Here is a 16,818-nt window from a genome sequence, read left to right as displayed (position 1 = left end):
ACCCCCTTCCGTCCCTGGAGACTATATCTATAAATCCAGACCAGGCAGCATTATGTGACCGCTTTGAGGGAGCTTTCTGTGTAAATATTGCTCGGTGTCTTTTGAACATTGCAACATCGATGAGAAAAAACACTCCGTGGTGTGTTAAACAACTTGGGAATGCAGGAGGCTTGAAATATGTCAGAAACGTCCTCGGCCGCCTCCAACACAACCATTGCCACCTGAAAACATCGCCAAACTATTTCATCAAACATTTTTAGATTTAAAATAAACCCCGACAAGGTAGCCGCCCACCCCACTGTATGTACTTCTTTGGAGAAAGACTTCCTGTCCTAATTAGGCCCTCATGATAAATATAACCAGTATCCTGTCCACAGTGTCACAGCCCAAGGTTAGCACTATTTAGTATACTCGAATGTGGTCTGACCAACACGAGAAGACTTGTATTTTTTACGTGTTTGCAAACCTCGTTCCATTTGGGTGCACTTGGCCCCGCGTAAACAGGAAACCACAGCGCGCCTCTACCTTTTTCCAATACAACCGAACATTTACTAATAAGCATTACGTTTGATTTTCATCAATTACAAAGGATCTCACTCCCCCTCCCTTGCTCCAACTCTGCAAACCGATGAACACGCGTCTGCGATTAACACTCGGGAGTTTAACTCGGTCACGAACAATGAGATGCTTCGCGGTCTTCGCACTCTTTCACTTACTGCAAGGTGAACGACCCGAATTTCAAGCAGGGAAGAGCTTAGGCAGCTAGTTTAGAGGGAATGCTGATCGTTAATTAACTGAAGGAATTTGGTAGAATAAATAAGTGACTTCTAATGCCGGAGGGCATGGATTTAATTTGAAAGGGGGTAGATTCGAAGGAAATGTGAGTGGTAGATAATGGTGGTGCGGGGATTGCCCTGGGGTGTGATAGCAGCAGACATTTTAGGACTTTTAAAATACGTTTAGATAGGCCCATTGATGCAGGGAAAACTGACATTGTGTCGGCAGAAGAGTTCAGATTACCACCTGATTACTAATTCAATTGGTTGGGCACAAAAGGGCCCGTAACTGTGCTGTACTGTTCTATATACTATGTCGATATTTTTATTTAATCACAGATAGTCAATAATCACGGATGGCAGAGGTAGAATTCGGAGGGTAGATTACTCGGGAAAACGCGCGGTAAATTAATTCCTACCCCACCAGGGAATGTAAAACTGGAATGATTTCCAACGGAGTTTTAAGAAAGGGATTCAGATAAGAATTATGGGATTAGAGAAGCGGGTAGAACAATTAACTGCAGAGACTGAGTAAACTGCTCTTTCTGTGTTCCGAAGTCTCAGTTTATAAAAAAGATGGCGCGAGGCTGAAGTCGCTGTGTCAACCGTGAAAGGACCACATCTGTGATTAAATCTTCCTTTTTTTAGTTTGTGTGTCTCAGGCCGCCTTGTTCCAGTCTCCGCCGATCCAGACCGTCCGTGTCGGAGGTCAGGCCATCCTGAATTGTAGCCGGGATCGGGGTGCGCATGCTATGATAAACTGGTATAAACGGAGCAACCAAAGGCATCTGCAGTTCGTTTACAGTGTGGGCAGATTCGTGGAAGCGGAGGGGCGGTTCTCGGGGCAGGTGGACGTAAAATCAGCCACTTACTCCCTGGTGATTGAAAACGTCCAGCGAAATGATTCTGGGATCTACTTCTGCGCAGATCAGCTCATCGGCGAGTTCGGCAATGGATCCAATCTAGTGGTCACAGGTAACCCGCCGAAACAAGTTCAACATTTCTGCTGATGCTGGGACCCTGTTTAAAAGTCCATCACCCCTACTGAGCATAGGAGCTGAAAGCAGCTCACCAGAGTCTTCGGTCATGGGCCACTTTCAAATTGTCCCAGTGTATAGCTAATTTTCGAAGGTCCTTCTTCTCGCAGGGAGCTTTTGTTTGCGTTACTATAGCACAGGATTTTTACGGGATGGGGTTGGGAATCCCATGCCCAACCTTATTCCTTTCGTAGCTGGGCTTAGGACTGTACATGATGGCGTTTGCTGGGGCCCAGAGGGTACGTTGAGATTATAATTAATACGTCCACAAATGAGACGGGAATTTATGGTACTGTTGGAAGTGTGGAGATTAGGTTTGAGCTACAGAGCAATACTGAAGAGGTTAATTCTCAATTTAATTTAGAGATGCAGCACGGCATCAGTCTCTTTCAGTCCAACGATCCCACGCCGCCCATTTACTAGTTAATTTTCACATCGTTAGGATGTGGGAGGGAATCGGAGTACTCGGAGGAAATCTACGCGTTCTCGTATTAACCCCTTACAGATAGCGACGGCGATTCAACCATTGTTTTACAATTGGCTCAGTAAAGCGTTGCCATAACCGCTTCGCAACCGTGCCTCCCCTAAAGGTGGTCAGAACAATGGCAGATGAAGTTTAAATCTGAGAAATTTGAGCGAAGTGCTTTGGAAGTTCGGGAACAGATATAATGAACGGCAGTACAAAAGGCGACTTGGAGAGAAGGTGGTGAAACAAACATACCAAATACTTGTCTTTGATTGCCACGGAATAGAATATAAGAGCAAGGAAGTGTGTATATTCAAACTGTGTGACACATTAATCAAACCAAAATTGGAGTTGTGCCGTAAGATTGCAGCCTGGACGTTAAACTATAGCAGGGGCGCGATTGCGCTGGAGAGGATTTTTAAGATCCGGTCAAGAGAGGTTTTTAATTTCGTGTGTAGGTTACCAATGAGGTATAGAACTGGATCGTCAAGAAGTGAATGAAATTGATTACAAGACCATAAATTATCTCAGCAGTGTTACGCCTTTCGTCCCATCGAGTTTTCTGAGCCAATTTCTCACTGCAGATTTTTTCCCTCTCAGCCCCATTTTCCTGCCTTCTCCCCGTGACCTTTGACGCCCTTACTAATTAAGATCCTATCAAGCTCCGCTTTAAGTATTCCCAATGACTTGGCCTTCGTAGCCCCCTGTGGCAATGAATTCCACAGATACACGACTTTGTGGCTCGTCAGTTTGAAGAAGTGTCAGCTGGGGAGCTGATTTGGAATCGTGGCAGTGAATGCACATATTTCAAGTGGTTATGAGAAATAAAGGTTGGCATGAACCAGAAATAAACCCCGTAAACTGGGCAAATCCATGTTCGTTGGTATTAGACAGGAGCAGGATAGAGTTGAATCGGAGGACCCGCTTGCTGGTAAGTCGGTATGTGCATGGAAGGATAAATAGTAAGAGCTCAGAGCCAACATGTTCCAGTAAGGGTAAAAGGTAGAGGTGATAATCTCAGAGATCTATGGACGACAAGGTTTTTGAGGATGGATAAAGATTAAAAAATGAGGCAGATGGTATGTATAGAAAGTTAAAGACGAGCGAAGCCCTTCCTGGTATAAAAATGCAAGGCGATGCTTAAAAGGCAGATTAATAGAAGTCACAAAATATCACTGGCAAGCAGATAAAAGTTTATTAAAAGTGTATTAAGAGCGAAAGATCATCCAAGGAAATACTGGAGTCCATTATGAGCAACGGCCGAATCTGGCTTTGGAGCTGGAAGATATTGCAGTGGTCGTAAATGAGTACGCTTCATCAGAATTTACAAAGGAAGCGCACCTTGTAGATGGAGGCTTCAGTGAAGGGAAAGGTGAACTTTTGGTGTAAATCCCAATAAATGAAGAACATGTAGTTGAAGCCGTAGCGGCTTTAAAAGTCGAAAATCACCGGATCTATCCTAAGCTTCTGCGGCAAGCAAACTGTGGGATTGCTGGGTCTTTAAGTGCGATATTGTAAATACTCGCTGGGTACATGTGAGATTCCTGGAAAGTAGGGATTAGAGTTCCAGGGAAAGCATTGGCAATTATAGACCTATGAATCGAACAACAGTCGTAGCAATCTTAAAAGACTGAACTCCGAGAGACAGGTTTAATAATATCTTGGAGTGACAAGGTCTAATCAAAGACAGCCAAGCTGGCTGTGTTAACAGCTGAGCATGTCGGAGCAATCTGATCGAAATTCTTGAAGAAGTCTCCAAGTCCATGATTTAGACCGTAAAATCAATGTATGTTTTAGATGCACTTCATTGAGGCCGCTGACAAGATCCCACATAGACAGCAACCAGGGAAATTTGTCACACGATTCCACATTAGACTGGAAACAAGGGGCAAGGGAAGGTTGGATGCCTGCTACTAGCGGTGTTCCCCGAGAATAGGTAGTGGAACTTTGTTCTTTGAAATATTCTTGAACAGTTTAGATTTTTATATAAGAAGCAGGATCAGTAAATTTGTGCAGAAAACAACGAAGGGCGAAATAGTGGATTGTACGGTTAGTGTAAAAGTTAGTCTTTGTCCAAGGGTTGATACTGAAGTGTTGGTGAAACGAATTATAAATGTTAACCCGGGATAACGTGAGGGGATGCGTTTTGGGAGGACTAATGAGGGAAGGATATGGGAAACATGGAAGTTGAGGAACAAAAGGACCCTGGATTACAAATCCAGTGATCCTTCAAGGTGGCATCGCACGTACATACTGTGATTATGACGGCAAATGGATATTGGCCTTTCATTAGTCAGGTTATTGAATAGAGAGGTAGGGAGGTCATAGACCAACTTCATATTACGAGGTTAACAGCAGGAGGCCCTTCCACATAATTGAGGTGGACAAACAAGAGAGCATAGATTTAGTATAAGACAGAAGAGTTTCGGGGTGATCTGAACAGGACCAACTGTGAGTATGTCCTAGAATGGTTGCAGCAGATTTGCTGACAGCATCTAAGAGGTGTCTAGATGTGTTCATTGATGAGTTATACTGAAGGGTCTTAGCTAAGTGTAGGAAGATGGGATTAATGTGGATTGGTGCCCACTCGTCGATACGATGAGCTGTATTGTCTGCTTCCCCGCTGTGGGTCTCTATCACAACGATGTCGTTTCGTTTGCGAGGATCGGTTATGTACGTTACTTTGCTTTCATTGCGGTGGAGACGGTAAGCTGATAGAAATGTGGAACATTAGCTGAGCTTAATCAGGGGACAATATACAATGATCAATTAACCCTATTAACCCTTACGATTTTGGACTGTGCGGGGAAACCGGAGCATCCGGAGGAAACCCACGCTTTAAACGGGGAATGGCGTTTCACGGCGACAAACTGCTTACAGTGGAATCCGGGATTGAAATCCAAACTCCCACTCCCAGAGATGTAATAGCATCGCGCTAAACGCTATGCTGTTGTGGCGATGGTAAATGTATCGATAAACCTATACAGACTAAGGGTGACAGACTTAGAGAAGGCTTGAAAAAGGATGTTTCTCTCCGAGGAGCGTTGGGATCTCACACCCTGAGGGGTAGCGATGCAGCTACTCGCTCAGTTATGTAGACGAACTATCACAGACAGAGGGCCTTGTAAACTAGAATTGGCACAGATATGTACATGACCACCAGCACGGAGAAGATGCCAGAATAACCAGTTTCTGAAACCGAGATTAAAATGTGTCTATCCAATTAATACAGCGTTGTTGTGTTTTCCGCATTCAGCCCAGCCTCCCACGATATACCTGTTAGCACCGCAAGCGGATGAAATTCCCCGGATGCAACTGGTGACCTTGATGTGTTTGGTGAGAGGCGTGTCTTCCCATTCCATGAACATCCGATGGAACATATCGGGAAATACCAGAGAAGGTCTCGTTGATCCCCCGATATTTGATCCGGACGGAGGATACAGCGTTAGCAGCCGCTTCCAGATCCCGGCGGAAAGATGGCGTAGCGGCGTCGTCTGCACTTGCGCCACTGGACACCTGGTCAGTGACAGTGTCTCCGCTCAGAAAGGTATCGTAGAAGCTAGTGATTCCCATCAGCTTTATGAAGCGAGGCTATTCGGCCCTCTGTGTTTAGGCCTAGTATCCAGCTAAATCCCGCTCTCTAGCGCTGTCTCCGTGTCCCTAACGGCTCTACTGTCGCATTTAAACACTACGGAAATGTGAGCAGAGTTTCTCCTCCCTCCCCACCGATCATTGAAACTCCCAACGCTCTCCGGGTGAAGCTCTTTCCCTCACTAACTTTATCATCATCACTCAAAACTTACTTTAAATGGGCACCTCTTGGTTTGGCCACTCTGTTAAGGGAAATGTTCAGAATCAGTATCAGATTCAGATTAATTATCATTGACTTTTTATTCAGAATAATTCATTTTTGTTTCTTCAAAATACAAAGTACATTTATTATCAAAGGAAGTATATGTCACGATATACTCCACTGAGATCAGAGACATTCACAGTAGAACAAGAAAGAAATACAACAGAATTTGTGAAAGGCTATAAATAACGAGGACTGACAAACAAACGATGTACAAACGAAGTCAAATCGTACAAATAATAAGTCAAAAATAATACTGAGTTGTAGAGTCCTTGAAATTACTCGTCTCCCGACATATGATTCCCGATAAATTTTGGATTAAATTGTCACCTGTACATCGAAAAATATAGTGAACTGCGTCTTTTGCGTCAATTCAACTCAGCGAAAGTGTGCTGGGGTAGCCCGCAAATGCCGCCACGCTTCCGGCGGCTGCATAGTATGCCTGTAACTTGCTAACTCAAACCCTCCGTCCTTGGAATGTGAGGGCAAACCGGAGCACCCGGAGGAATCCCACGTTTTTACCTGGAGAATGTACAATGTCTTTATTACAGCAGCAGGAATCGAGCCACGATCTTTCAACCGGCACTTTACGTCGTTTCGCTCACCGCTATGTTATTGCACGGCCATATACATTTCCCATTAGTCTCCTTAGAATTTATATAATAGGGGAATCCGGTTACACATACGCAGTCCTTTATTCAGTTCATCACGATACATAAGTAGTTCAAATGACTGAAAATGACTCATTCACCGCCGACTCTCGGTTGGTAAACCATTCCCCTCTCCAGGCCAATATACCACTTCCCAGCGTTGGGCGCGCTTAACTTGTGAGCTAGCTGAGACAGATGGAATATTTCTGAACATGCGGGACCCTGTCGGTTCCAGTTTGCCTTTACCCATCAAATTAGCTATAACCTCAAAAGTTAGCTAAATTTCTGTCTCACACCAAGTAACCGCCGTCGCCAGGATGTATACCTCTATGGGCCGTTTGAACGGACCTCTTGTACGATATAAACGATTGTCAGATATGTACATGGATGAAAGGAAAATGGAGGACAATGTAGAAGGGAAGGATGAACTTATTTTTGAGTTAAAAGGTCGGCACAACATCGTTATGCCTGTACTGTGCTGGACAGATTTCCGTTCAGTGATCTATTCATCTCAAACTCTAGTCGTCATGGCTCTTGCATCTTGTTTTCACCCACACTGCGCCTTCTTTGTAACTGCAATACTTCATTCACCAGCTTCTCCTTTTGTGCTACTCGGTGTTTCGTGTGCCATATGATCTGTCTGGATGGCAAACTTTTCACTGCATCTCGGTTTATGTGATAATAATAAACCTGATACTAATTGCTACAAAATTCCAAGATTTATTACATTCCAAATTAGACCCCAGACACAATGGTTGCAAAGGCAAGTGACCAATCAGATCACTTTCTGTGACATCCCCTCAGACTCTGACAATCCTCAATCTCGTTCTTGCTATTGGCCGAGTCAGTCCCGAGACACCCTGTACCAGCTTTCTGACATTTGTATCCCCTTTAATCTTACAGCATAGAAACGGAAATCATACTTGCTTTGATTCTTTGTTGCCACATATTTACCAGCAAGCTCTTCCTAAGTGAGGGGCAGCGGCAATATGTGGTGGAATGCCACATGATTACGCGGAAAAGTGCACACACTTCGAGAGCTGGATAGAAAACGTGTCCCTAGAGTCACGAGCTACCTTTACAGCAGAATGGAGCAAGCATATCTGAGGCAGAACGACGCACAGCCAATGACGTTGGCCAGCACTCGAAGGATAATCAGAGACCACACGCCCCAAACTTGAAAGAAGTGTTGTAGTGAGGCCCGTTAAAGTTATCGGTATCAACCTGGAGTAGTCTAGAGCAGAGGTGGACGAACATGTAAATGCTCCCGGGGTCTCAAGTACCAGTATGGGTTAGTTGGGTCGGATGGCCAGTTCCTGTGACGACCAGGGAGCTATTTGGATAGATCTAAGGTCACAATTTTCAGAAGGAATAAGAGATTACAGCATAAGACCACAAGCTCATCGAGTCTTCTCCGCTATTCCATCGTCGTCTTTTCACTATTCCCCTCAGCCCTGTTCTCCTCCCTTTCCCCGACACCTCTGACGTCCCTGCTAATCGAGATACCATCAACCTCCGCCTTAAATATATCAGTTGTAAGCTCATCTAGCTCCATCATGGGCAACAGTGTCCTCATATCCAGGACACCATCAAAAGGTCATGCTGCAAAATGGGGCATCTATCAGTATGGACCCCATCACCCAGGACATGCCCTTTCCGCATTTCTGCTCTCAGGATGGAACAATAAGTGTTTGAAAACACACACTCAAAGTTTTAGGATCAGCTTCTTCTCCTCCACCATCAGACATCTGAATGGTCAATTAACCCATGAACACTACCTCACCATTTCCCTCTCATTTTGCACTACTTACTTAATTTGCAGACAAGCAGACACATACATATACTTCTTATTGTAACTTATAGTTTGAATATTGCAATTTACTGCCACAGCAAAACAGCAAGTCTCAGGACAAATGCCTGATTCTGATTTTAATGATTCCTTCATTTTATGTTCAATCTGTTGAGTATTTAGGATCCATAGGCAACAAATGCAGATTGGAACTAATGGTAAATTACTTTCAATTGAAAATTGTTTTTACGTCCTTCAGACAGCGTGCAGGTCGAACTCTGTCATATGCTTACAATTGGCCTGGCGGCGACACTCGTGTTCCTTGCTGTAGGGGCGTCCACGGTGGCTATTAGGAAGTGTCGGAAAGAACGCGAACCAGGTAACGTGCTGGCCTTAACATTATCATGACCTGAACTTCTCGCCAAAAGGTGAATAATCCCTTTGAAGAAAAGCTCACTTCTAAACATCTCTTTCAATCAGTAAAAGGAGAAACGGCAAGCAAAATCACCAACACCCGGCGAAAGGATCGAGAACGTGATGTAAGTACACTCAATTTCAAGTACACGTGTAAAACCTGCTCGTTAATGCGATATCCTGGCGTTTTCAGGCATACCAGTCTCCAGAGCTTACAAAGATTGGTGCAAAAAAATACAAACAAACAAGCAAACAGGCAAAATCCAGAGAGTGGCAGTGATGTGGTCATAACCAAATTGTTAATGAGAGAGGTTAGAGGAGAATGGACAGACTGGTTCAAGCTGACAGGAAAGTGAAAGTAACTTAAATAATCACATGTTATGTTTTTGGTGTCAGAAGACCATCTCTGAGAGGATAAAGCATCCAAACTTGAAGTGAATGGGCTACAACAGCAGAATACCACAGCGGGTTCCACTCCTGTACCCAGTAATGCCATTTATAAGCAGATAATTGCTTTGCGCTTAGAATAGTACAACACGGGGACTCGTCCTTCAGTCGACGATGTGCTATTGAGCTAATTGAATTAGTAATCAAATACCCAACTACATTAATCACTCCCGCTTGAAGAATGCCCATATTCTTCAATTTCTAGCAAATCTATGTGCCTATCGGAAAGCCTCTGGAACGGGTCTATCGCATTTGCCTCCACCAACACCTTCGGCAGCGAATTCCGGGCTTCTACCATTCTCTGTGTTAAAAAGGGACCCGCACATCTCCTTTGAACTTACCCCAGTTCAACTTAAGCACATGCCACGTTTCAACAATGTGGAAAAGCGATACTGGCTGCCTTTTCTATCTGTGCCTCTCATAGTATGTAAATCGATGTCAAATAGCCCCTCAATCTCCGATTTTCCAGAGTAAACAACTCAAGTTTGCTTACGTTCAAGTTCAAGTTCAGTTTATTATCATGTATATCGCCATGCGGAACAACGGTCCTCCGGACCAAGTTGCACAACGCAGTACATATAACTTACACACCACACATTAAGTAATGTAATCACAATAACCACAAATAAATTAACAAATAATACGAGGCATACGGCAGAAGTCAAAGATAAACAGTACAACGCTATTGGCACTTCATACATGTTGAGACGTGGGTGGTGGCAGGGAGCTTCGTAGTCTTATGGCCTACAGGAGGAAGTTGTTTCCCACCCTAAAAGTTCTTGTTTTAATGCTCCGGTACCACCTGCCTGATGGTAGGGGATAAGAAAGATTGTTGGAGGAAGGGGACGGATTATTTACAATGCGAAGAATTCGTGCGTAGGGCCAAACTCTCCTCATATCAGATGATCTACTTTCCAGACAGCATCCGAGAATACTTCTGCATTTTTTCCAAAGCCCCAACATCTTTCCTATAATGGAACTGACCAAAATTGAATGCAATACTTCAGATGCAGTCTAACTGCAGGATCTATTAGGCTCCAATATTACTTCTAGAGTCTGGAACACATTTCCTTGACAGATCAAGGAAAGAATGCCATGTGCCTTTTGACCACCCTAACAAGCTGTGTCGTTACATTCAGAGAGATACGGACTCAAGTCCAAAATCCCTCTGTACGTCAGGAGTGTTAAGGAGCTTGTCATTAATAGTGTACTATCCCTTTATAATGCAATATTTGTCATTTGATGGGATCAAACCCCCTCTTATTTGTCCGTATCTGCAACTGGTCTGTATCCTTTGACCGCCTTCTACACTGTCCATAACTCTGGTATCATCTGCAAACTTACTAACCCACCCATTTACATTTTCATCAAGGTAATTTATATACATCACATCTGGCGGAGATCCCAGTACAGATCCCTGCGGGTCACAATCCTCCAGCTAGAATAAGTCTCTCGACTGGCACCCTCTGTCTTCTATGGACAAGCCTGTATTGAATCTCAACGGCCAATTCACCATAAAACTCATGCATTTTAATCTTCGATTGAGCCTCCTATATGGGACCTTGTCAAACGCCTTAGTTAATCCATGTGGACAACATCCATAGCTCTGCCTGCAAGAAATCACCATTGTCACTTCGTCCAAAGTCCTAATCAAGTTAGGAAGAATCGACGTGCCACCCACAATGACAGGTTTTCCAGACGCTCATAAATGCGATCGTTAAGAATTATTTCCAGTAACTTCCCTACTGCTGATGCGAGACTCACCGGTCTATACTTTTCAAGATTATCCCTATTTCCTTTCACCGTTAGCTACGTATTAATTCTCCGAAACCTCTCCTGTGGCTGGAGAGGACACTAAGATATTGGTCAAGCCTCCAGCAATCTCATCTCTTGCCCCTCTTAATAACCCGGCGTATATCCTAACAAGACACCCACTTAATGTTCCTTAAAAGACACAGAAATACCTCATTATTTATTTCATAATGCACAAGCAAATTCGTGCCCTCCACACTGATCTCGGCACTTGTCATTATTTCTCCTTGATATTAAGCACCGAACCACATCATTCACAGCCATTCACGTTACCTCATTTATCATTCAGTTGTTGTACCCGCTCCTAGCTATCATATTGCTCTTGATGTGTGAATAGAACCACCCCCCCCCCACCCGCGGAATTCTCTTTAATCCGTCTTGCCAATGACTTTTCATGGTCTTCACTGAATTTAATGGTATTTATAATATTCTCATCTACGGCTATCTTAAAACCTCTGGAGTTGAGATAACTGTTCGCTCAATGTTCTCCCAGTGAAAAGTCAGTCGCTTGCCCAGGCTCATGGTCAAACTCCAGTTCAATGTTGCCCCATCTTCTTGTTGGAACATCTGCACATTGATACAGAAACTATTTTGGATTCACCAAGCAAATGTTGCACACTATAAATCCCTCGCTTTAAGGAGATCCCACTTGATTAGATTAGATTATTAGATTATTAGATTATGAGGACACGCAGTCCTCTTTTATTGTCATTTAGTAATGCATGCATTAAGAAATGATACAATATTCCTCCGGTGTGATATCACAGAAACACAGGACGGACCAAGACTGAAAAACTAACAAAAACACATAATTATAACAGTGCAACAATACCATAACTTGATGAAGAACAGTCCATGGCACAGTAAAAAAAGTTCAAAGTCTCTTGAACACCCCACATCTCACGCAGACGGGAGAAGGATGAAAACTCTCCCTGCCATACCCGACCACAGTCCGACTCCGAGTGGTCCGAAAACCTCGAGCTCTGATCAACCCTCGGACATGAGTACCGAGCACCATCTCTATCCGAAAGCTTCGAACTCAGCCTCGATCGCCAGCAGCAGGCAATCCCGGGGATTTTGGGGCCTTCCCTCCGGAGATTCTCGACCGCAGAGTAACAACGGCAGCGAAACCAGGCATTTCAGAAATTTCTCCGTATTAGGGAATTTGAAGTTCCCCACGACAACCCGGTTGTTTTAAGAGCTTTGTGTAGGATTCATTGTCCTAAAACAAATTACAGATACGACAATAGACAGAACCTAACAACAGACAATACACGTTCATGTTACCCGCAGCTGGCCGCTCCCGGTGTGCAGGAGGACTTTAACCAAGGAGCAGTCAGGTTTCCAGACCCACAGCAGCGAACGTATCCACTGCTGGCGTATGTCCGCAACAGCGGAGTGCAGAGAACTTGGGAAGTCTTGGAGTTGCGGAAGAAAAGAAAGAGTACAACAGGGAATGGAATTGGACAGGAAATTTCAGGAGATTTCAGTTTCAGGGAAAAAGGTTAAAGAAAAGAGGATTACAGATCTGCGAGGAGATAGAGGTTCGATTGTGCTGCGTTGATAAAGGAGTTTAGGATTTGGACGAATTAGACAGATAGCGAAAGTTTTAGAAAGGTTACACAGATAGAGGGTTTCGAGGCTGGAAGGGTCACACAGAGGGGTATACGGGCTGGAGGGGTCACACGGAGTGTATACTGGCTGAAGGGGTCACATAATGCGAATGCAGGTCGGACGGGGGTCACACAGAGGGGTATACGGGCTGGAGGGGTTACGCAAATAGACTGCCGTGCAGGTGCCTAAACAGTTACGCAGAGAGCAGTGCAAAGACTGCAGGGAGTTAGATAGATAGGGAAGGGCATTGGTGCTGGTGGCGTCAGATGGAGAGGCAGACAGGGACGATGTAAGGCCGAAAAATACTGTATTTAAGGGAGAACCAGACTTCCACGGGCTGTAGGATATTATGGATATGTTAGGTCCAAGGCTGGACAAGATTTCACAGAGCAGGGACCGAAGAATAATATTGAAATCGGAAGGACATAACAGGGGCAGGTTCAGCGACCAAAAGAGAGGCCTGCGTTTTGTTGTTGACTGTAATCAGGCATATTAAAGGTGAATGAAACTCTTTGCTCAATGATATCACATCCCTTTGATCTGGAATTAACGCGTTATTAAGTTGCGCCATACACACAACCTGGCGAAGAATGGTGCAGGGTGGGAATTGATACGGTAACCAATCTCATGTCATTCCCTTACAGATCTACGCTCAGCTGGCGATTGATGCTAACTGATCTGGAAAGGCAGAGTGAATATTATGCTCCATGAAAAGCGACAGATTTAGACCTTGTTTCGTATGTGCGGAGCAAGAACAGTAACGGAGTAGTAAAGAGTCGTGTGAGTAACGGCACAAGCTGAGCAACTTGCAGTGCGAAAGCGACAAACCGGACCCGCCGAGACGTAAACCCGCAAACTCGAAAGAAAGCCCGCACGCAGGTGGTCCAATTGATTCACAGCGCCATCGATCGGCTGCATGAGCGCTTGTCATATTCCCAGATCTCTCCATCCGAAGCCGAACTCTGAGCTCCTTCACTCTGACCAATGGGTAATAATGAACAACGGTTAATCTGTTGTCCCATCCCTGATTACGTACAGCTTGCTGCAATTAAAACTAACCCTTGTCATAACTACTGCTTCAATAAATTATAATTTGGCACGAAATGTTAATTTTTTTCTTGGTCATCTAACGTCCAAATTGTAGTAAGCCGGTTGTATGCAATTGTCCAAAGGTTGATTGAATAATCACCGCTGTATCCATGGATCCTGAATTCTCTCTCCAGATCATGAAACGTTCCCAGTGATGGTGCAGAAAGACATTCTCACTGACAGGAGGTCAAGAAGATTATCGAGTTAATTGCGTGGCTCAGGGATTCGTGTGGGAGAAGTAGATTTGAATTCATGAGCAATCGGCACCAGTATTGGGAAGGAGGGAGCTGTACCAATGGGACAGACACCATCTGATCCGTGATGGGATCTGGATCCGAGTGAATCTCATAACTAGGGCTATAGATACGCCTTTCAACGCAATAGCAGGGGGTGGGTTCAACAGATTGGAGAAGTAAAAGAGAAAAGTGCGGATAAAGATTAAACAAAAGCAAAAAAAAAGTTTAAGTTTTGGAGTGAAGAAAACAGAAATACGAAAGAATAAATGATTAGAAGATTTTAAAAGCACAATGAGTGTAACTGCACTTGACTTGGATGTCCATAGTATTCGTAACACGATCAGTAAGCTTGTGGCCCAAATCAGTAGAAAGGAGTACTATTCAGTGGCCTACATAGAAATCTGGATGCAGGGTGGAGAGGATTAGGAATGAAATATCCAAGGATATCAGGCAAGATGGAAGGACAGGCAGGAAGGTAAGTGCTCTTAATTAAAGATTAGATCAGGGCGATAGTGAGAGACGATATAAGATCTAAGGAGTAGAATACTGAAATCATCTGGGTAGAGTTTAAGAATAGTAAAGTGTCACGTACCCTGTGACTGGTTAAAGAACCAGCATGGATGGAAAACACTTTGGAGTCCGATATTGCTATTAACTAATAGCATTTATTACTAACTACACAATACAGTAATATAAATGCAGATAAATCAAGCAGGTTAGCAATGATTATATATAAGTAATTGCGGAAATATATGAAAACCAAGCTTCTTCAATTCCGAGGGTAAATAGATACAGTCTTACGATAATCAGTAAAGCTCAGTTCAGTTCGTGGTATTGAGTTGAGTAGTGATGGAGAGAGAGAGAGAGATTTGAATCTTCAGGTGAGCTGACGCCGTTGATCTTCCCGTTGTCCTCCGAAATCCTTTAAAAGTCACCGACTGTGACCACAAGAAAGGGGACGGTTCTTCTGTGGTGGAGCTATAAACCCAGGCGATGGTTGACACACACGAACCACTCCCCACCGGTCCCTTCCTTTGCACACTGCAAGAGCCACTGATCGATCCTCCAAAAACCCACTTTTTCTGTGGGCACAAAAAAGCTCATCCCGTGTCCAAAACCATATGTCTCAGGTCTATCATCTGACCTTCTATTTGTCTCCCCGTACTGAGTACCAACTGTCATTCAAACAGCTCCTCCCTTCCCTGTCTGTGTAAGAATGTATAAGCAGGTGATGTCCTTGATGGATGTATAAAGAACCTGTGAGCGGTCTCGTCTTTGCCTCTCTCTTTTAAACAAGGTGGTTGTGTTAAATGAACCTCTTACTCTCTCTCTTTAAAAGCCCAGTTCATAGGGGTAATCGAGCACAGTTTATAGGGGTAATTGAGGACCCCGTCACAAAAGGGGGAAAATCACAGGAGGAAGTTCTCTATTGGCCACCGCAAAATAACATTACAGTGGCACGGACAATAAACAGAGAAATATTTGAGGCATGTAAGAATGAATCCGAAGCACCTGGAAAGACGCTGCATGGATTCAGCAAAGGCAGGTCTTGTTTGACAAATTTACTGGAGTTTCTAAGGTGATAACAAGGGCTGTGGATAATGGGGAACACCTGGACGTTATTTACTTGAATTTCTAGAAGGCATTCAATAACAGACCACATAAAAGACTTATCCATAAGATAAAGATGCATAGAGTTGGGAGTAATGTATTAGCAAGGATAGAGGATTTGTTAACCAATAGAAAGTAGAGATTTGGGATATATGGGTGTTTCTTTGGTTGGCAATTAGTGGCGAGTGGTGTGCTGCAGGGGTCGGTGCTGAAGCCATAACTGTTCACGGTATTCATTAAAGATCTGGAAGAGGGGACTAGGAGTAGTGTTTCTAAGTTTGCTGATGACACCAAAAACAAGTTGTGCAGAGCAAAGGGAAAGTCTGCAGAGAAATATAGATAGCTTAAGTGAGTGGGCAAGGGTGTGACAGTTGGAGTACAATATTGGTAAATGTGAGGTTATATATTTTGGAAGGAAAAATGTAAGATCAAATTATTATTTGAAAGGTTAAAAGATTGCTGTCGGGGTCCGGTCCGTGATATCCGCATTCCTGTACACGGTCTTGTCCATTCATCCGTATTCCAGGTTTTCCGGTTTCCTCTTGTCCTGTTGTGTGCCTTAATTGAGGCACATGATTCTCATTTTGGGCTGTCTACATAAACCGCTCCTAGGTTCAGCTTCAAATGCTGGACTGTTCCCTCCCCTTCCCCTTCCATCTGAAGCCTCCGCCTGAAGCCTCGCCTGCTACCTTCGCCTGAAGCCTCGCCCCGGCCCCACGTTCTGTTCCCAAGGAGGTGTCCCGGCTCTGTGTTCCATGTTCCTGTTCTCCGTCGACCAAGGTTCTGGGTTCCTGTTCTCCCTCGACCAAGGCTCTGTGTTCTGTGTTCCTGTCTCCCAAGACCAAGGCTCTGTTTTCTGCGTTCTTGTCTTCCAAGACTAAGTCTGAGCTTCGTGTCCTCATCCAGTTCCAGTCCCGCGTCCTGCCGCCACGTCCAGTCCTGTTGCCTTGCCACGACTTGCCCTCGCCTGGATCTGGAGTCCGAGCCCGAGTCAAGACCCAGGTTCCAAGTTCCTAGTTCCACG

General features: G+C 44.3%; 1 protein-coding gene across 1 annotated transcript; it reads left to right on the top strand.

Moving 5' to 3' along the window:
* The first annotated feature begins 608 nt into the window (after nt 1-608).
* LOC134337273 (uncharacterized) lies at nt 609-13,950 on the top strand. Its single transcript, XM_063032142.1, has 6 exons — nt 609-722; nt 1,425-1,751; nt 5,536-5,826; nt 8,831-8,950; nt 9,052-9,110; nt 13,503-13,950. Exons 1-6 carry the CDS (start codon nt 629-631, stop codon nt 13,533-13,535), a joined length of 924 nt encoding a protein of 307 aa, XP_062888212.1. The 5' UTR covers nt 609-628; the 3' UTR covers nt 13,536-13,950.
* The last annotated feature ends 2,868 nt before the right edge of the window (nt 13,951-16,818 follow it).

The sequence above is a fragment of the Mobula hypostoma genome, chromosome 2, assembly GCF_963921235.1.
Source record: "Mobula hypostoma chromosome 2, sMobHyp1.1, whole genome shotgun sequence".
NCBI lineage: Eukaryota > Metazoa > Chordata > Chondrichthyes > Myliobatiformes > Myliobatidae > Mobula > Mobula hypostoma.
This window is presented reverse-complemented; position numbering and strand designations above follow the sequence as displayed.

Coding starts and splice junctions, on each gene's coding strand:
- LOC134337273 (XM_063032142.1), top strand. CDS start 629: ATGAACACGCGTCTGCGATTAACACTCGGGAGTTTAACTCGGTCACGA. Junction 723..1,424: donor ACTCTTTCACTTACTGCAAG/GTGAACGACCCG, acceptor TCCTTTTTTTAG/TTTGTGTGTCTCAGGCCGCC. Junction 1,752..5,535: donor ATCCAATCTAGTGGTCACAG/GTAACCCGCCGA, acceptor TTCCGCATTCAG/CCCAGCCTCCCACGATATAC.